Source organism: Pelodiscus sinensis, chromosome 1, assembly GCF_052426305.1.
Source record: "Pelodiscus sinensis isolate ZL-2025 chromosome 1, ASM5242630v1, whole genome shotgun sequence".
Classification (NCBI taxonomy): domain Eukaryota; kingdom Metazoa; phylum Chordata; order Testudines; family Trionychidae; genus Pelodiscus; species Pelodiscus sinensis.
In genome coordinates this window covers 201,958,831-201,980,409 of record NC_143052.1, presented here as the reverse complement: position 1 = coordinate 201,980,409, position 21,579 = coordinate 201,958,831, and the positions used below count along the sequence as shown (strand labels likewise).

Sequence of the window (21,579 nt, the reverse complement as noted above, 5' to 3'; positions counted from 1 at the left end):
AAAGTGAAATCTGTGATTATGAATTATTATTATTCATTTGTAAGTGCAGTAACACTTGATCAAGTTTCTGTTGTGCAAGGGATTGTACAAATATCAGGCATTTTGAGCAGTTTGAAGTAGAGAATACTGTATTTGGATAGAAATGAAGTAAACAGAGAAAGATTTTTCTAATCATTTAGGCCTTGACAGGAAGAAAACACCACCAACTACCTTAGCTTCATTTTGCTCATCTGTCAAGGGTACATGGCTTTTTGGGAATATTACCGGCATACTGGACAATTTAGAATCTTTTTTAATGTGAAAAGTTCATAATAAATCATATAGCACAGGGGTGGGCAACCTGTGACCCATCAGGGTTCTATGTGCAGCCACAAGACATTTTTGTATCCCATTATGCATGCACAGGGTTGCCAGATTCTGCTGGTTTCTATCCATGTCATTTTAGTAATACCAGTGCAAAAAAAAAGTACATGCATGTAACGCAAGGGCATATGAAGTGAGGAGCATGCTGATTGCACACAACATTGACTGTGGGAGCTGTGTGCTCCCTCTGCATCCAATCAAAGCACTTCTCTGGTTCAATTGGCACACCTCGCAAATTCTAAGTGTTCAAGCACAGTTAGCAAAACTACCCAATCCTGGGAGACTGTCTTGGTTGCAACAGTCTTGTGGCCCACTGAGCTGGAGGGCCCCTCATTCATCCCATTCACTAGCTACATTCCCCATTGCTGCTCTAGCACAAATAGTTTGAGACTGTCTGAAGGTGGCAAGAGTAAGGTTATTGGTTTTTATTTCTGTGACTAGTCCTGTCGGGGTTCATGATATTCCTTTTAATTTCTTTGTCTCCTGATGTCACTCTTCTATTTCTCTCTTTACAAGGGGGAGGGGAAGGATTATTTGTGAAATGCTTCCCCTCCCCTCCACTTCCTTGGTGATGGTCAGCTAGTGACAGATGTGAGTGGCACAAAAGAAGTTGCTAATGAACACAGAAAAGTGTATATCATTAGAATCCTAATTAAGAAAATGTAAAACAGTTTCCTAATTAACTACTGAGATAGAAAGTCTGTCACTTGAAAAGATCCATCCCATATGAAACATATTAATATGTAGCCACCTTTTCCCTCCTAATTAGGCCTGTAAGGTAGGCCTTCATCCAATTATTTACCAATCAATAGTCATAAAGACAGCACTGACCTGTTTGTAGTGATAAAGCATTGCAAACATAGTGACCTTCTAAGCAGCAGTGCAAGGCTTTACCCTTACTCTTCCCCTCCCCCCCGGTAATGTTTCCTTGTGATAAGAAGTATGCATGCCGGCATGTTGTGTGATAGGATGTTCCTTAACCGAAGTGTCTACTGTACCTATACTTCATTTACAGCTATGAATGAAACAAACAAGAAAATGGAATGTTCTTCCTCCAATTGAATACCCTCTCCTATTACAGTAAACTTCTGATAATCTGGCACCCTTAGGACCCAGGGGATGCCGGATTATCAAATATTCTGGACTATCGGAAGGGGGACTATGAGGAGTCTGGGATGGAATGCGGGGCATGCGCCCCTCCGCGCTGCGGGACCAACCCGGCAGCACCCCAGCCGCTCTGCCTCAGGCATCCCCAAGTCAGCCGCTGCTGAAACTGACCAGCGGCTGACTCAGGGAAGCTCGGGGCAGAGTAGCTGGGGTGCTACGAGGGGCGACGCTAGGAGACCAACCTGGCAGCACCCCAGCTGCTCTGCCCCGGGCTTCCCAGAGTCAGCCGCTAGTCAGTTTCAGCAGCGGCTGACTCGGGGAAGCTGGGGGCAGAGCAGCTCCAATTGTCTGGCTACCCCAAGCACTTCCGGGTTCCAGATGGTGCCGGACCATCAGGAGTGCCAGACCATTGGATGCCGGACCACTGGAGTTTTATTGTATGTTGTTTAAAAAGCTGTTGTTCCTTTTTCTGGAACAGTCCATCAGCATTCATTACAATCTCTCCTTTCTCCTTGTCATTAGTAACTGCACACTCTGTTTCCTGAGCTGCTGTTTTTGTGTCTCATCTTCTGCTTTATCACATATCATTTAGTTTGTAAAATCTTTGGAAGGGGGAACAAGTCTTTCCCCCACCCCCATTGGGCCTTACTCTGATCCCATTGGAATCAAGGTAAATTTTGTCACTGATGTAGTTGAAGCAGGATTTAGGTCTGCATTTGAGAAACATTTTGTAAACCACACTATATAAATGATTAAAAGTCTCAGAGGGGTAGCTGTGTTATTCTGTAACCTAAATAAGCAAGTAGTCCTGTAACACCTTGGAGACTAACAAATAAATATATATGTAATCAGGAGCTTTTGTGGGCACAATCCACTTCTTTGAGGAGTGTCCCTGTGGGTGCTCCACCTTAGGTGTGTAACCACCGCTGAGCAGCTAGTCAGATATTTTTGGTAGCTGTGCCTTCTGCTAGGCTGCACATGTGAAGCAGATGGCATGCGCAGTGCCACAACTACACATGCGCAGCCAACTGTCCCTTCAGTTCCTTCTCTACTGCCATCAGTGTTGGTCAAAACCACAAGGGCTCTCCAACCTCTTTGCTTCAAAAGACTCAGTTCTTGTTAGTGTAATTTAGTATAGTCAGCTGCTCTTTATAGTTCTAATAGTTAAAACAGTTAGTGGAGGGGGGGGTGAAGGGAGAAAACTCCTTTGTTTTTCTTTGAGGCCAGTTTTCACCTTGACGTTTTTGGGATGCCAGGTTCTTTCGGTTTTAAACGCTGCCTGTCTTGCCGGCTCTCCATCCCGGTTTCAGACAGGCACTTGCATTGTGTCAGGGCCCTTGCAGTGTGTCAGGCAGGCCCATGCCACAGTCCAATGCCAGCACTGCAAGCAATTAATGGCCCAGACACAGAAAGCCAGGGAGCTACAACTGAAGCTAATCTCCCTGGAAAACACAGTAAGACCAGCCTTGGGCCCGGAGCACTCCACCCCACCTTGGCCCCACCTCAGCAGCTCTCCCCAGTGGCCATGTCTAACAAGATGGCTCCCTCAAGCTTTGGCATTAGGAACTCTTCCTCATACCACCCCAGGAAGAGATCCCATGAATCAAGTAAGGATGACTCCTCCTCAGAAAAAAAAAAATTGGGACAAACACTCAAAATACCTCCTGCACTGACCCCTTGCGAGGTCACCAGACAGGGAGGTACTGGGACCGTCTGGCTCCAACGGTTCCCTATGGTCCAAGGACCTCACAAAGGCAAGTGCGAGGGCACCAGAGAAGCTTAAGTCAAAGTCGGCACCACCAGACTCTAATTCAGTACCACTGAAGGCAAAGTCAGTGATGCCTTCTTTGGACCTCCCATTGTCACCAAAAAAACCCAGCCTTCAGGGACCCTGGCAAAGCCATCTGGCAGACACCTGCGACAATACCACTGTCTGGTCTGCAACTGCTCAGACCACAAATATTACGTCGCGCCCACCCCTTAGCTCCTTAATGGTCAATGCTGTGAACCAAAGGGGAAAACCAATTGCGATGAGCATAGTTCATACTAAGGTGCATGATTGTACACAAAATTTCTTCCACCTCCTCTAGAGAGCTGTGCAGTGGCACTCACACAGCAGGTGTCTGTTCTCAGGGCAAGACCAGCTGAGACAGCATAGTAAGGGAGTTGCTGGGGCAGGGGGCCAGGACCTGCTGCAGCATAGTGGGGTGGTGGCCGGGGTTGTCCCAGTGAGGGCGTTTCTGATTTGGCAGCTGGGAACATGTATGTGTTAATAAATTTGGTGCCACGGTGGCACACATCCAAACCAGTACACGACCTCAACCTTGGTACACAAGCCAAAACTTGCTCCACTCATGGTCTGAATATCTTAGAACACTGGCGACGAGGACCTTTCCCTATGACAAGTAGGGAAATGCCTTGATCTCAGGCGGAGGAAGGCATATTCTTCAGCATCTCTCCAACTATGCAGCTATGCTCGCCAAATACATACACCACATTTTTGTTGCAATTTTTGAGCAGATGGCACATTTTATTGACTCTCTCCCAGAGAACAGAAGAGACCAGTTCAGGGCCAATATCCATGAAGGCACCTTGATTTCATGTACGGCCCTTCAAGCTGCTCTGGATGCCTCTGACATGGTGTCTTGCTCCATCGCTACAGAAGTGGTGATGAGGAGGTCATCATGGCTACACTTGTTCAGTTTTTCCTGAGGGAGGAGCAGGCTACAATAGAATATCTTCCCTTTTGAAGATCTAAGCTCTTCACCAACACCACTGACACCTCTCTTCACTCACTCAAGGACTCCTGTACTACCTTGAAGATGCTAGGTATTCATGTCTCTGCAGTGAAATGCAAACAGGGAAGAACCTTTACTCAGAGGTAAAGACCCATGCCTTATAGCCAAGAGCAAAGGCAATTTGGTAACAGGAGGCAGCGCCAGAACAGAAGGAGGCAAAACACTGACCATCCAGCCATCTACCTCAAAACAAACGTTTTGAAGGTCAGATCAAGGGTTTAGTAACACCTCTCTGCTTATAGTGACCCCATCCTGTCCATCTATTCCGTCAACATCTAGCACCCTTTTACCATCAATTATCGTCCATCACAATTGACAGATGGGTACTGGATGTTATAAAGAATGGAAACTGCATTCACATTTTTTTCTACCCCCATCTCTATCCCCATCCTTTTTTTTCTATCCCCATCCTGCTTTGAGGACCCATCTCACCAGAACATTCTCCTCCAGGGGATCGACCATCTACCTCACCTCAGAGCAGTGGAACCTGTTCCACGTTGTTAAAAAAGAAAAGGATTTTACTCCCACTACTTTCTCACATCGAAAAAGTCAGATGGTGGGAGACCGATTCTCGATTTCAGGAAGCTCAACAGACACACATAACCACAAGGATTCAAGATGGTCACTCTATCCATTATAATTCCCACCTTAAAGAGGATTGGTTATCAACTCTCGACCTCCAGGACCCGTATTTCCACATATCCATTCACCAGCACATTGCAAGTACCTCAGATTTGCAGTACTGGTAAAATTGCCATTAGTAGAACACATTCTCTGAGTATGAATTTGATTATTGACTAATTGGGTAACCAAATAACAGTAGGGGTCCCTTCCTTCCGATATACTGCAAACCCCAGGAATGGCCATCATGTCAACCCCACTATGAAACCTCTTAACCTCAATTTCGGATTCTTGCGGCTCATGCTCATTTGTAGTGATATATATTTCTATCTCTACTGATCCATCTATTTTCCACTCAATTGTTCGCTCATATGAGATATTCTGAACCCTAAAGAATACATTTTCCGAACAATACTTAGCTAAATCACTAAGGTGTGAGGGCCTTGGCCATTGAATTTTATCAGAATATATGGTATCGTCTGTATTTGGGTACGTAACAGGGGCGGTAGTGGAGGTGGAGGAGATGGTGGGGACAGTGGCATCAAGGCGCTTCTGGTATTCCTCATCTGAAAGCCAATTGGGGAGGGCAGTATATTCGGACGGTACTTGTCTGTAAGAGCAGAGCTCAGCCCCTGGAAGAAACCCAAACTACCACTCAACACCACATTCCCAAGAACGGTCCCCGCAAGTCCCTCCCTGCCAATGTACAGTACTCCGCCTCTTCCACCAGGGCCAGTTCTCAATGTCTTTTGTAGTTAGAAATTTCTGGACTGTGGTGGTGTCAGTGGAGTGGACATTCCTTCTTTCCTGAAGCAGTTGTGGTTCAGCATCATGCAGAGGAGAGGTTACTAGCATGTCACCCTGTAATATTTTAGTTTTTCTAGCAGATACTGACTATATGGTAATTCTGTCAGTGGACAAGGGAGAGGTTACTAGCACTTCACCTTGTCTTTGTCTCCTGCTGCCCAGAAGGAGGGAAAGCAGGACCAGAAGGAGAGAGAGACTTGTCAGCAGTCGGGATAGAATCATCTTGAGATGGAGGGGCCTTTTTGCAGTGAGAAGCATGGGTCCAGGCAGTCAATCCTTGGCACTTCACAGCAGTAGTGGTTAGCAGAACTTGGTAAGGGCCTTTCCAGAGTGGGGCTAGAGCAGTCTTTCGCTGATGGACCTTTATGTAGACCCAGTCTCCTGGTTCCAACAGATGACAAGGTTGCTCAGGGTCCTTGGGTAATGCTTTCTTTACCTGTGAATAAAGAGACCTAACACATTTCATTAATGCTTGACAGTAATTAAGCATTGTATCATCCATTAAATGAATGTCTATCTGGGCAAGGGCCAGTGGGGGTGCTGCTGGTAGTCGGATCGGGCGCCCTGTCAGGATCCCATGAGGGCTGAGTCCAGTCTTCCGATTGGGGTTGGTCCTCATGCTCATCAATGCCAATGGAAGGGCATCTGGCCATTTTAAGTTTGTTTCTGCACAGATCTTGGCCAGTTTGTTTTTCAGAATTCCATTCTGATGTTCCACTGTCCTGTCAGACTGCGGGTGGTGGGGGCAGGGGAGTTATGTTGGATCTGCAAGACTGCACGTAGCTCTTTTACAATCTATCCAGTAAAATGAGTACCACGATCACTGTTGATACCAATAGGTATACCAAACCTTGGTATAAAATCTTTCAGCAGGATTTTCACAACAGACTTGGCATCTGCCCTTCTGCAGGGGAAGACTTCAACCTAACTTGAAAAAACATCAACTAATACTAACATATACTCATAATTACAACATTTAGGCATTTGAATAAAATCAATCTGAATATTTACAAAGGGTCCCCAAGGTGGGGGGAGGTGCTGCCTGCCCAACTTTAACGGCTTTACCAACATTATGTTGCTGGCAGATTGTACATTGTTGGCAGTAGTGCTGGGCTACAGAAGAAAAAACTGGTGAATACCAGTCTCGTTTAACTACAGCAATCATCCCCACCATGGTGCACATGAGCAAAATAGGGCAAGAGCACCTTAGGCACAACCAGGTGGCCATCCAGAGAGCGCCAAAGGTGATCAGGGTGTAAAGTGCACCCAGTAACACTCCGAGAATATTTTTCAGCATCAGGCGCCACCTCTTGGATGCTGGCGAGATCGTCAAGGGATGCTAGCGGAGGATGCTCAATCAAGGCATAAGTATATGCAGCCTGAGGGGCAGAAAGGGCTGCATTCTTGGCTGCTGAATCAGCCAAAGCATTTCCACGTGTAACTTCATCGTCAGGGGATTTGGTGAGCAATACATTTTACAAAGCAATAGCTTTGGGTAATAAAAGGGAATCTAAAAGAGCAGATACATACAGACTATTCTTAATAGGGGAACCAGAGAATGTGAGAGCGCCTCTGTGTTTCCAAAGTAAACCATAATCATGTATCACTCCAAAAGTATATCAAGAATCCGTATAAATAGTAACAGCTTGATTTTGAGCTAAAATACAGGCTCGGGTTAAAGCAATGAGCTCAGCAACCTGGGCTGACAATACAGAAGAGAGAAAAGCACTTTCGATAACAGAATATGAAGAACACACAGCAAAACCAGCAACCAATTTACCCTTAGAATCTCACAGGGGAGTATTCTGTCCGCTCAGCGGCTCATTCCCATCTGCTCAGCGGCTCATATTAGACTATCCTTACACGCTCCAGAGAATGGGTCTGCTGGGTCTCGAGATGCGACCTTATCAGCAGCTCATTAAATAAGGAGAGTCACTCTCTCACTTTCATGAGGCTCGGCTGACACCCCTTGTGTTCAGGACTCTCTCAGGGTACGTCTACACTACAGCGCTAGTTCGAACTAACTTAGTTCGAATTAGTTAATTCGAACTAAGCTAGTTCGAACTAACGCGTCTAGAACTAAAAACTAGTTCGAACTAGCGTTTTGCTAGTTCGAACTAGTAAGTCCACATTGAGTGGACTCTGAACAGGGCTTAAGGATGGCCGGAAGCAGTGCCGGCAGGGCATAAAAGGAGGACTTAGAGCATGGAGATGCTGTCTCAGGCTAGCCGAGGGCTGCGCTTAAAGGGTCCCGACCCCCACCCCGGACACACAGTTCTAAGGGGTGCCCCGCTTCCAAAGAAGTTCTGGCTTGGAGTGCCCTGAGTGCCCACACTGGGCACATCACACCACTCGGCCATCAGCCCGGCTGCACTTGCCGCAGGCTGCCATCTGGGGAGAGGGAGTAATTGGGGGGCTGCAGGAGAGCTTCCACCCCCAGAAGCCCGCAGAGCCAGCCCAGTCCTCCCCATCGGGGGCTCGTACCCCATTCCTCCCTCACCTCCTTCCACTTACCCTTCCCTAGCCCCTCTTCTTATTGATGTACAAAATAAAGATAACGTTTCTTCCAACATTGACTCTGTCTTTATTGAAAAAAACTGGGGGACACTGGGAAAAGGAGGTGGGAGAGCGGAAGAGAAAGGCTGGGAGAGGGGAGGGCAACTAACATGATCAGGGGTTGGGAACAGGTCCCAGATGAAGAAAGGCTACAGAGACTGGGACTGTTCAGCTTAGAAAAGAGGAGACGGAGTGGGGACAGGATAGAGGTCTCTAAAAGCAGGGGTTGGGTGGAGAGGGTGCATTCAGAAAAGTTCTTCCTGAGTTCCCATAAAGAAGGACTAGAGGACACCAAAGGAAAGGAATGGGTAGCAGGCTTGAAACTAGTAAGAGAAAGTTGTTGTTCTTGACAAAGCAAATAGTTAACCTGTGGAACTCCTTGCTGCAGGAGGCTGTGAAGGCTACAACTAGAACAGAGTTTAAAGGGAAGTGAGATAAAGTGATGGAGGTTGGGTCCATGGAGTCCTATTAGCCAGAGGGTAGGAGTGGTGTCCCTGCCCAAAGTTTGTGGAAGGCTGGAGAGGGATGGCACGAGACAAATGGCTTGGTCATTATCTTTGGTCCATCCCCTCCAGGGTCCCTAGGGTTGGCCGCTGTTGGCAGACAGGCTACTGGGCTAGATGGACCTTTGGTCTGACCCAGTACGGCCATTGTAAGCTCAGGGCTCAGGGTCGGGGGTCTCAGTGGACCCCCTTGATTTTCATGCACACCTGGTCCTGGGTGGCCAGGCTGGCAGCTCTCCTGCCCTAGACGGCCACTTTCCTGTGCCTAGTGCGGAGATCGTGGACGAGGTCCACGATGTCCGCACTAGCCCAGGAAGGTGCCCGCCTCTTGCGGTCCAGGGCAAGCTCCCGGGAGCCGCCAGCCTGGTCCCGGCAAGAGGGGGTGGGCTGGGGGGCATCGGGTGGGTGGCTCTGTGCCGTGCCAGGTGCAGGGTCTGCTAGCTGGGTGCTGGCAGGCTTGCACCTGGCACGGGCACCGTAGCCAGCCCGTGCCCCTTTAAGGGGTCCGGGGCCGGGAGGGGGGCATAGAGTTTCCCTGGTGTTGGCCAGAGTGGCCACCAGGGAAACCTGGGGAGGGCTAGCCTCCCACTAGTTCGAACTAAAGGGCTACACAGCCCTTAGTTCGAACTAGCTAGTTCGAACTAGGCGTTAGTCCTCGTAAAATGAGGTTTACCTAGTTCGAACTAAGCGCTCCGCTAGTTCGATTCAAATTCGAACTAGCGGAGCGCTAGTGTAGCGCATAGGAAAGTTAGTTCGAACTAACGTCCGTTAGTTCGAACTAACTTTCTAGTGTAGACATACCCTCATAGAGTAGCCCTGGTGCAGCTGGAGTCAGCTTAAGTCTCAGACCTGGTCAGCGGCATTCACTCTTCACTCACTCACTCATACTTCATACTCATTCATTCCCAATATTCAGATGCATCTCCTTTAACCATAACCTTAATACCTTATGTCCGGACTTAATATAACCTTTCCCTTATATGAGGTGGCAAAAATTCCTCAGCACCACTTTGCACCTGACCTTGTTGCAGATTCAGTAAGTTTGCATGGCGTGAGCCCAAAAGAAATGGACAGCCCCATGGGAAGTCCTCCTTCGACATCCCAGTAGAGATTTCAAAAGGTCTCTTACCTCCCGTTTGGCGCCTTAGGTTTTGAAGGGGAACGGTCCATAGCAGCCTCCGCTTATCAGCCAGGCGTTGCCATCCAAGTCACGGCACCAAACTGTGGAAGAAAACAAGTCCTCACTCTGAATTTTCAAGCAATGAGTTAGAAGCAGTTTATTCGCGCAATTGCAAGGAAAGACTGTGGTCGGACAGAGGGGTCCCCCTTCCTTAGGCAGATCTTCAAAGTACAAACAGTAAAAGACAAGTATATATACCTTCCCGTTACATACATCAACAGCTAACGGTTATCTGTTTGTTTATACAAACTCCTTCCAGATGCTTCCTTATCTCGAAGTTCCTGCCTACCTCAGCATTCTATTCTTATCTGCTAAAGAGAGACGGAGGCAGCATCTCTTACAACTCTCGCGTTATTAGGGTTAGGGCTAGGGTTAGCTTGTAACAAACCTGAGATGGCTATGCACAAATCCCCTTTTTCCCTTTTCCTGCTTCTAAAGTGCCCTCGAAAGCTCATGATTCATATTCTCTCTCTCTCTCTCTCCGCACACATACTGTATATACTTCGTTAGTCTTTAAGGTGACACAGGGCCACTCATTTTTTATATAAATGATTGTTACTGTTAATGTATTATAAAATACATAATAGTATGCCTACAGAGGCAATGTTTTAATACGTGTGCAAGGATGAGAAAGAAGGAACTTTATCATTTTAAAAGGAAAAATTGTAACAGTCTGTCTCTTTCGGTGTTTTCTGCTTAGGTGTTGACCCCAGTGCAAATCAGATCAATTTGCCAGGCTATATTAGAATCTGGGAAGCAGTATGCAGTGAAGAAGAGGAAACCATGCCCACTCATGTACTCTTACTATGGAACAGAATACCTTGGTGAGTAGAACACACCAGACACTTAGAAACCAAGGCATTGCTCTGACACTAAGGTAACAAGCCACTTAGAAATAAGACATTGACAGGCAAGCAGTATATCATTGTTGTTCCTAATTAACAAATGATCATATAATATCTATCCGCTTACCTATAGGTGGCCACCTAAAATTAACACAGTGATTAATGCTTCTAGGTGTACACTGCATATTCCAATCAGGCTCAGATATTTCCCTTCTGAAAAACTTGTGATAGAGGGGAAAATCCTTTAACTTTGTGAAATTCCTCACTTAGTTGGGGCCTTTGCTTCTCTTAAGGAGTTTGCAGCTGTTATGTATTTTTGAAATGCAGGCAAGAAATCTTTTATCTGCACTTTAATTTTCATTATTCTTAAATGTTGTCGCTCTGTAGTGAGACTGGGTGAATTAGTACAGATTTTTCTTTGAATGTATGCATCTAAAAGATGTAAGTGGTAACGAATCTTTGAGTAAGACCTTTACTCAACACAACATTATAACTATCAAAACAAGACACCCATCTGAACCACACAGAAATTATTTCCAGAAGAAAGATGTAGCGTGATGGATCTGTGAGCAAAGAGAATTTTTATTTTAACCATTTGTATTCTTTATAGGTGCAGCACATGGCCTTTCATCCATCCTTCAGATGCTGCTGTCCTATTACGAGTACCTCCAGCCTGCAGATCAGGAGCTTGTGTGGCAGAGCATTGACTTTCTTATGGACCAGGAACAGAACTGCAACTGGCCTCCTGAACTGGGAGAGACAATTGAGCGGGAGAATGAGCTTGTGCACTGGTGTCATGGAGCTCCAGGTCCTTTTCACATTGATGCTGTGAAGTAGCCAGATGTTACCAATTACAGTACTTTTCACACTAAATTGTTCTATTGAGAAAAATACTATCAGGTCAAATTTTATTGATTTTACCTTTTACATGAAGCAGGAAAATTGTTAATGGGTTTTTTCAGTTGTTTATTACGGAAATGGGTGGAGGATCAGGCAATGAAGAAAGTTTCCAGAACTCTTTGAGATATTTTCAAATAGGTTATAAAAGCCTTTAAAATCCAGTAGCACAGTATTTCACCTGGTGATCTAGCTATAATATCCTGTACTCTTATACAAGTAGCCCAGGTATGATACATATATTCCAATCCCCTTGCTCTCATGAGAGGCAGGACTTTAGTGCACGATATAGCTTGAGTGCCAAGGCAAATCCTGCTTGGCTGGAGGGTGAAGTGGCCTTGGTGTACTGAAAGAAGGCCTAGCCAATGCCAGACTTAGTATTTATTGGTGGGCCTGGAAAAGAGTATTTTGTCTCTTCCCCCTCAATATAGCCAGTTTTTGTCTACTACTAATGTATACTCGTGAACAGATCTGACCTGAGGATTTATTTTATGGGGAAAGGGCTAGCAGATATGTCCAGTGGCTGGAGATGAGACATCTACATGGGGAGGGCTCTGAGTTACTACAGATAATTCTATCCCAGGTGTCTGGCTGGTGGGTTGTGCCCACATGCTCAGGGTCTAACTGATCACTATAGTTGGGGTTGGAAAGGAATTTTCCCCTGGGTTAGATTGGTGAAGACCCTGTGGGGAGAGTATTCACCTTCCTCTGCAGCATAGTCCATGGGTCACTTGCCAGTTTAAATTAGTGTAAATGGTGAATTCTGTGTAACGTGAAGCTCAGCATGGTTAGAAGACTTCAGTAACTTAGCCAGAAGATAGGGGTCTATTATAGGGGTAGATGGATGAGACTCTGTGGCCTGCGATGTGCAGGAGGAGGTCAGAGTAGATAATCATGATCATCTCTTCTGACCTTAAAGTCTATGGTCTATGAGTATTCATTAATAAAATATTAATTGTGGAATTGTCCCAAATTGAAGAGGCCTGGGGATGGACGGGAATCTTCCATCTGAGTTCCATGGTGACTGACCCTAACTGAGGGTGCTCTTTCTTGCTCTAACAGTGGAAATTGAAATTACTTTCCACCAAGACACATTAGTGGGTTTGTGACCAAAACTTAGGAGTTAACAGCCAAAATTGACACAGTGCTCCAGTATTGTTCATTTGATGCTTAGGTGTGAAAACTAGGAATGCATGGGATGCTACCACCACCGGAGGGTTTAACTGGGGTACCCCTGCTGACCACCTGCAGCCAGGATCCAGCTGCTACACACCCACCTTCCCCCTTCACCTCTAAAAATGATTTAAAATGGCTTTTTCATACATAAAAAGGACATGACTGACATCCAGCATCTCAAGATCTGCCAGGACTAGAATAAACTAGTGTGTCCCCCTGGAAAGCAAGTTACTTCCTATTTCTAGCTCTTAGAAATGAGAGCTACTGGGTCTTATACCTGTCACTGTTGCAAGACTAACTGACCCAAGATCAATGATGGGAAATAATGTGATTTGGTGGAAGAACTCTACTTTTTAGGAGTATTTAAACAAAAACTTGGTTGTTGTTTTAAGTTGTTCAGAGGGAATGGAAAGCTAGTTCTGGAATGAACTAGTGGTGCACATGAGGCTTTTAAAAGTGTGTGATAAATGCAACTTACCACAAGGCTATCAGATGGCAAACACCTTCATATATGTGGCATGTACACGCTGTTGAATATATATCATAGATGAAGAATATGTAAATTCTCTTATGTATTGATCAGATAATATTTTACTAACTTAACTGTACTTACAAAAACAAAACTGATTTATCTGCTGTATCCCTAGGTATTGCATACCTGTTCGCTAAAGCTTATCTGATTTCCAAGAAGCCTCAGTATCTAGACACTTGCATCCGCTGTGGGGAACTGACATGGCAGAAAGGCCTGCTGAAGAAGGGACCTGGAATTTGTCATGGAGTGGCTGGTAGTGCCTATGTGTTCCTACTCCTGTATAGGCTTACTGGAAACTCTAAATACATGTACAGAGCACAAAGGTTAGTATTCTCATAATTCACTCACCTCACTTTGGCTTTGGGGTTTATTATTATAGAGATTTTGTAAAATAAAAAGAGCACTTGCAAAAGTGTTAGACTTGCATAGTCTATGGCCACAGTCCTGTCAAGTATTTAAATCTTTAAACATCCAAAACAGATCTAAATGTGGTCAGAACCAGCCGAATGCAAAATATTTTTAAATAGGGGCATTTTGTCTCTAGAGAAGAATATGCAAACAGATTTTACATTCTGACTACCTATTTCTTCCTCAGCCTATGTTGGCCTCTCTCTACGGTCTTTATCCAAATGGATCATAAGCAACTGATTACATTAATTGATGAGATACTTCTAGTGGAATTCTGCAAAACCTTTTCTGGGATTAAACTCAAAAGTGTCCATGCTTCTTCATTGACTTTCTATACCTCTCCTTATGGTTGCCATAAGAGTGAGGGTTAGAGGGCTGGCTCTAGGGATGTTAAAGAGTAGTCAACTATCCAGTAAGCAAATGCTTATCAGATAGTTAGTTGACTAATCGATTGCCGCCTTCTCCCCCACCCCTACCCCACCCCACAAACTTGCTGCCTCTATCATATAGAGGCAGCAGAGTGGGAGGGAAGAGGGAGTACTTGAAGGTGGCAGGCCTCATTTAACTTTCATTTACGCCAGTTTTATACCTGTGTAATTTGATCAACTACTGTTCATGCTGGTTTAAATGGGATGAGGATGGGGCCTAAATAGAACTATAGCAGGGAGCAGTGCTTTTTAGTTCATTTTTTCCTGACACATTGTAGCTCTTTTAAATGATGTGTTTGTTTTCATTTTCCTTAGCAAGAGGGGATGGGTCAGTAGTCACAATGTCTTATTTTTGGTGCTGCTCCTTATATAGTATTTTAAGAGTGTTTCTCCTGCTCAAGCATTTCTGCAAAACAGGTCTTCTCGCATCCATCTAGAAAACATTGCTGTTCTGTGCCCCACTGGGTCCTTATGAAATGCAGACCAATATAAGAACATGTTTTCAAAACAAAATCCTTGCATTTATACACTAATAAATGTTATACAGAGGCATTGTAGATTTCACATGGGCATTTTTCAGTTCTTTTTGATCCAATGGAGAGGAAAAGATAAAAACAAATTTGCAAGTGTCAGGTAACTAGTAAATGTGAAACTATTAAGATTCTTCCTAGTGAATGTGCTGATGTGAAATCTTCTATTGACAAATGAACTGATACACAAGGTTGGCTCCAAAGCTAGTTGCATAAAGAAAGAGATAATAAAGACTTCATATGTTGTTTTTACTGTTTCTTAGGTTTGCGGAGTTCTTATTTACAGAAGAATTTAAAGCTGGTTCCCGGGCATTAGAAAACATATATAGTCTGTATGAAGGCTTCTCAGGGACTGTGTGTTTCCTGATTGACTTGCTGCAACCCAACCAGGCTGAGTTCCCTCTCTTCAGTGTCTTTGTCTAGAGAAGAACCGTCTCCAGTGCCATATCGGAACAGCTAGGCACTTGCAGTTTTATTTATCTGTAAAGGGAGGCTATTTATAAAATAAGCCACATTCAGTGCTAACACTAATGCTAGCCTTAATTTTGCTGAGGGGCTAGGAAGAAGACGAAATAGAGTGTGACTTAGGGAGGGAAGTATGTGGTTTAAAAAAATTAAGTTTAAAAGGGGAAAATGAAGTGGTTTTTCAAAAGTGAAGGGATAGCAATTCAGCTTTACCAAGGGAAGTAAAGTCTTTTCATTATTCAAATGAGTGACAGAGGCATTAGTAATCTTTAACATGGTAGTTGTACAAAAAAACCAAAATGGAAATCTGAATATTAGGGTCATGCAAGGGAAATAAAATAATTAAGCCAATAGCATAAGAAGTGGCACACAAAATAGGACAATGCACAGCTATGCTCTTGTAGGTGACACAGACAGGTCACTTAAAGTGTGAAAAGGCAAAATCTGGGCTTTCTTAATTAAACATTTCCTAGTATTAGTACCACATTTTCTACAAGTACCTATATCTTGGAATCTTTTCACAGTCCTATGTATATAATAACAATTATACAGCAACCATCTGTCTCTAATTGCACGTGCCACATTCCTATTGCAGTCAGTGGGGTTTCATATATGTAACTGACAGTTACATTTGACCATGGGTTTCAAAATTGTGTGTGTGGGGAGAAAAACTAATCCCCAACACGACCTTACAGGTGTAGTATTCCTTTTTATCTTCTCTTTCATGAAAAAGATCAACAGAATCCATGTAGAAGACTTGGATCACTAAATTCTATAGCAAAGTTCAGAGAGAGAGACAAGGTGGGCGAGCTAACGGTTTTTACTGGGACAACTTGAGATCAGACCTGAAGAAGAGCTCAAAAGTTTTATCTCCCCAGTAGAAGTTGGTTTAATAAAATATATTATCTAATCCACCTTGTCTCTCTCTCATATCCTGGGGCTACCATGGCCACAACAAAACTGCAAATAGGAAGTATATACAATCAAGTGTTATTCCCACAGCATCAGATAGTAGGTAATATTGCTTATTGCCAATCATAAAAAAATTGTCTTTAATGCATTATTTGAACTGTAGCATATATATTATGATAGAAAAAGTGACAAAGTAAGTCCTGATGAAATGGAGTAATACATTTCAGAGATACAAATTGTATCACAGATCTTTTATGCTACCCTGAGTACTGGGTTTAGGAGAAGGATGATAAGTTTTAAATGAAAACCACTTATTTCTCTTATTAACAAAATAATGTTGCTAATGTACCACACAAAGTATTGTAAATGCCCAAGTGATTTGTGGCTATGAAGACCTATGGATAGTCCAATAACAATGCGCTACCATAGATAAGTTAAAATTGTATTCCCTATTTTCAGGGGGAAGGGGTGCTATTTGAAACTTAAACAAAACACAAATGTAGATTTAAAATACTGTAGGAGCAAATGCCTGAATTTACGATACATCAAACTAATATATTTCTTTATACTGGAATACAGAAATAAAATTGAATTTTAGGAGAAAGTAGGAAAGCTGATGGGTCAAAAATTACACCTAATGGATTCATGTGTATGAACTAACACATGTGCATTACCCTATCCCAGTACTCTGCAGACCTACCATTCACCTTCCATTTTTAATTTTAAGATTGAGTTTTTCTTAGGGCCTGATTCTTTCAGGATGATTGGTGTCCATGGGTTTTGGATAGGGCTATAGAACAAAATCAAATCCTGCAGCCCTTTCACATGTTAGTAAACCTTACTCACTCCCATAACCTTTTTCGCATTAATTGATTTAATGGGATGACTTAAGGGCTGAAGAATCAGTTCCATGTTATATGACATTGTGTTGCATTGTTAAGTAGTTATTTCATCCCAGAAGTAGCTGCATTTTCAGCAAAGCATTTCAGTGATGGATAAAACAATCTTTTTCTGAATCAGTTTGTTAGGCACTTTGTATCAGAGGGATAGTCATGCTAGTCTGTTTACTCAAAAACAAGAAGTGGCAGAGCACAGTCAAAATGCAAAGTGAATCATTATTTGCTTCATTCTTGCATTGTGTCTCTGCAAACATGTATATGTACCTGTTGTTCTGAAACCAGAAGTCATGGTGAGAACTAGGATAAATAAAATGAGTGGGATTTGTCACAGTGTATTCAGAAGTGTGCCCAAAATCTGAGGTCACCCCAGCACTCCAAATCTAATGGATTGCCCATCTGAGATATTGGGATCCTTTTCTAGCTTGTATCCCTATTTTGGATGGCTAATAGACTTTTCATAATCTGGCTTTTTTAAACATGTGTTTAGGAAAGGTGAAATTTTTTACCTGTCATGTTTTTTTCTTTGTAATCTGTTATTATTGAAGTACTAGCCAATTAGCCCGACATAAGACGGGATTTTCAGGTCTCTCCTCCACGTTGGTTTTCTCTCCTGAGCCTCTGGTCTCTCTCCCCCTCCTCTCTCTCTCAGCTCTCCTCTGCCTCCTGCCTCTCTCTCTGTCTCTCTCTTTCTCTTCTCCTCCCCCCTCCTGCCTCTCACTCGGGGGACCACGGAGTCCAAACGGTCACTTGCTCCCATGCGGCGGCCTGGCTGAGTGGTGCAGAAGTCAGCCGAGCGCCACGGTGGGAGGCGAAGGGGGGCAGTGACGTTCACGGCCAGGTGGCAGGGCCTGGAGCCGCTGTCACGCCGCACCGCCCTGCCCCTCTTTGCCTCCCGCCATGGCACTCGGCTGACTTCTGCACCGCTCAGCCGGGCCGCCGCGGGGAGGCAAGCGTCCGTTTGGGCTTCCCCGTGGTGGCCCAGCTGAACGGCGCAGAAATCAGCCGAGTGCCACGGCAGGAGGCGAAGGGGGGTGAGGCGGTGACGTACATGATCAGGCCCCACCCCCTGGGCATGGACGTCACCGCCCCGCCTCCTTTCCCCTTCCGCCATGGCAGTCAGCTGTCTTCTGCGCCGCTCAGCTGGGCCACCGCAGGGGAGCAAGCGGTGCAAGTAGCTGTTTGGGACCCACACGCCCCATGCAACACGGGCCACCCAGAGGGAACAGCCAGCTTTTCAGCAACAGCACCACCCAAAGGGAACAGCCAGCATTTCAGGCAACAGCGCCGCCCAGAGGGAACAGCCAGCATTTTAGGCAACAGCGCCGCCCAGAGGGAACAGCCAGCATTTCGGTGTTACAGACTCTCAGACACTGGGCTACTATATATATGATAATGAAGTATAAACTTGTGTACATAGTATTCCCACAGTTAAAATATAAGAGTAACAATATCGATGTTGCAGTATTTAGAGAGCTGATCTAATTGTTTTTCACAGTAGAATAAAAAGCAATCTTGGAAATATTTTTTTTCTTACAAAAGAGAAATGGATTCTGCCATCATCTGGACTCAGGGCTGTTTTAATCCTGCATTTATTAGCCACAGCCTTACTTATAGGTGCAGATGGAAGAAAACAGTGTATTTTATATATACACCCTAAGAACCATAGTGCACCCAATTCAGTCACAAGCAAAAGATCTAGAATTTCAGCCTTAATGGAATATATATATATATATATATATATTAGCACAGCAATCATCAAAATTTAATTTTTCATAATGATCTCTGGCACCACAAAACCTAATTATTATCCACTAGTTATATCTCAGGAATCTCCACTGCAGATGGAAATTTACGTCAAAATCCCACACAAACCTAGGTTATGGGAATAAATAGAAAAATTCAGATGCTAGGCAAAAAGTATTTTGATGTTGTTACATACAAGACCTAAGTTTTCAAATAGGAATACGGTGACATAATGTTTTAAACATGCAGAAAAAAAGTTAAAGTATTCTGTAAAGGCAGTGAGTTAGACCACTCTTACTTTGCTATTCTGTTTAATTTCCAATAAGTATAGTTCTGTTGATCTCTAACTTTTTCAATATAAATGGCAGGAATTAAAAATGTTAAGTATCCATCATCTGCTCTGATGGCTTTCCATTTCTGTCCTTTTGCAGAGTTCATTCTTTCTGATTTACATTCAGTAAGGAATCTCTTCTAATTTGCTGTATATTCTAAAAGCAATAGGGGAAAAAAAGTTTCCAGGCTTGTCTTGTAAATATTGCTCATAATCCTTAGCCATGTGGGTAATGTCAACTGGGGCTGCTAGTGAGAGTAGCAAATACTTGTGTAAGAGTTGCAGGCGGGGCTGTCCTTAGGATTTAAGGGGCGCTACTTCCACAGTACTATTAAACTGGTGCCCCAATGCCTGATGATAGTTAGGGGAGGGAGAGATGATTTTTTAGAATCTTCAGTAATGCACTAAAGAAATATTTTTAAAGCAAATTTTAAATGACGATCTTGTAGACTAACACAGTAAATTCAGAATCTGACAGTATATACCTGGGGCTGGCAAATTCCTGTTAAATGGCTTCATAACCACTTGAATAGCTCTATCACAAGTTCAGTGTTCTGCTAATAGATCTGGCAGGCTTTTTCACTTTAAAGTTAACTAGATCCTCTCTGGAGGAAGCAGAAGCCACAGAAGAGAGATAGAAAGAGGTGGGTGAACATTAAGGCTACGTCTACACTACAATGTCTGCCGGAAGAGGCAATGCAAATGAAGCTTGGATTAGCATTTTTGCACGTTTTATTTGCATAATCTCTTCCGATCTGTTTTTGTGCAACGGGTTTTTGCGCAAACACAAGCAGTGTGACCATTTCCTTTTTGTGCAAGCCCCCCCCCCATCCTTTTGTGTAAGATCGTTATGCTTTTTTGAGGCATAAGGATCTTGCGCAAAAAACCCTTGCCCAAATACAGATCGGAAGAGATTATGCAAATTAAGTACGAGAAAATGCTAATTCACGCTTCATTTGCACTGCCTCTTCCGGCAAACATCGTAGTGTAGGGCACCACCCGGTACCTCTAAATTTTCAGATGCCCTGTGCAACTGCATATCCTGCAGATGGGTAAGGACATATTTTTCAATATTTCTTTAGTAGCAAACAATTTCATGTGTTGATCGTAATAATGTACAGTGAGATATGTAGGGTGAAATTGTCAAAAACCTATAAAGGAGTTAGACACCTAATTTCCTCTAGAACTTGGGCACCTAACTCACTTAGGCACTTCTGAAAAGGCTAGCCATAATGTAAATCTGGATTTTTAACTTTTTCCTCCTAATTCACATCTACTTGTAAATTCCCCTCATACTTATCCTGTTGCAATCTTTATTGTTACTTTTAACAGGTAGATAATTAAACAACTTGTCTGCGGATGTCAGTGCTTCTGTGAATGAGATACCACAAAGTGATACACTTTTCTATGTTTCATACTTACTGCCTTCTGACTAGGGTGGAGGACCTTTTTTGGGTCGGGGACCCCACAAGTGAGAAGCAAAAAAAACCCCTCACAGTCTCTGATGTGGCACCCAACTAAAAAGCAGAAAAAAGACACTCCCTTCATTCCCCTCACACTCCAGCACCAGAGCCTAGGAAGGCCCAAGCTAGTAGAGTTTGTGGGACCCCCTGGCCTCTTGGATGTGGCCAAAAACGAGGGGTTCAGTGTGTGGAAGGAAGCTGCTGGGAAGCAGGCTGGAGGAGATCGGGGTGGGAAGGGGGCAGGAGCAGACTGGGGCTGGGAGGTTAAGCCAGAGGGGTGCAGGAATGGGGTGGGGGTGCAGGATCTCACGATGAGGGGGCACTTACTTCCTCAGCTCCTTGGAGACACATGGCTTCCCTCCCTCCCCTGCTACTCTCAGGCACCGCCCCATGCTGTTCCTATTGGCCGTCATCGCGTGCAATGGGAGCAGCAGGGAAAAGCATCCAGGCTTGAAATTCCCTGTGCTGCCACTTCCCCAGCTGGTGGGAGGGAGAGTGGCAGCACATGGAGCTACTTCCTCCCCACTCCAGGCAGAGACTGCCAGAGCCAGCTCTAGCTTGCCTGACTCTAGCATACAAGTCTCAGGGCTACCCCCATCCCCAGCAGGGATCTGGAGCGCGAGTGCAGGCTCCCCAATGCTGGGGTGGGGAGGAGCCCTGGGCCATGCAGGCCACATCCAGGCAAGCTGCATGCTGGATTCAGCTCCAGGCGCAGACAAAACATCTAGCAGAAGTTACCTCTTTCAGAACCAGAAGTTAACAGTTGGAAGCATAACCCTGTGCAGTTTCTAACTCTGTGATGTGATATATGTTAGGAGAACCTCACCCACCTACTAAAAGTAGAACATGAAATGGCAGAATCTTTTTTACTCATTAAAGTAAAGTCTCTTAATGTGACTGGTTGCTGAAGTATAGGTCCTAGGAATTTAAGTGACATAATAGAGTTTCTGATTTTTTTCTTTAAGCAAAAGGGTTATACTTTATCATTCATTGTGTATGTTGTTGCTTATTTATG

The 21,579-nt window shown here is 44.3% G+C and overlaps 1 protein-coding gene across 1 annotated transcript in view; it reads left to right on the top strand.

Annotated features, from left to right (window-relative positions):
- LANCL3 (LanC like family member 3) overlaps window positions 1-17,892 on the top strand; it is a 55,681-nt gene extending 37,789 nt beyond the window's left edge. The window contains exons 2-5 of the mRNA XM_075913252.2: window positions 10,636-10,759; window positions 11,391-11,588; window positions 13,501-13,708; window positions 15,015-17,892. Of these exons, the coding sequence (XP_075769367.2) occupies window positions 10,636-10,759; window positions 11,391-11,588; window positions 13,501-13,708; window positions 15,015-15,174 (690 nt within the window). The 3' untranslated portion in view covers window positions 15,175-17,892. The remainder of the gene's footprint in view (window positions 1-10,635; window positions 10,760-11,390; window positions 11,589-13,500; window positions 13,709-15,014) is intronic.
- The last annotated feature ends 3,687 nt before the right edge of the window (window positions 17,893-21,579 follow it).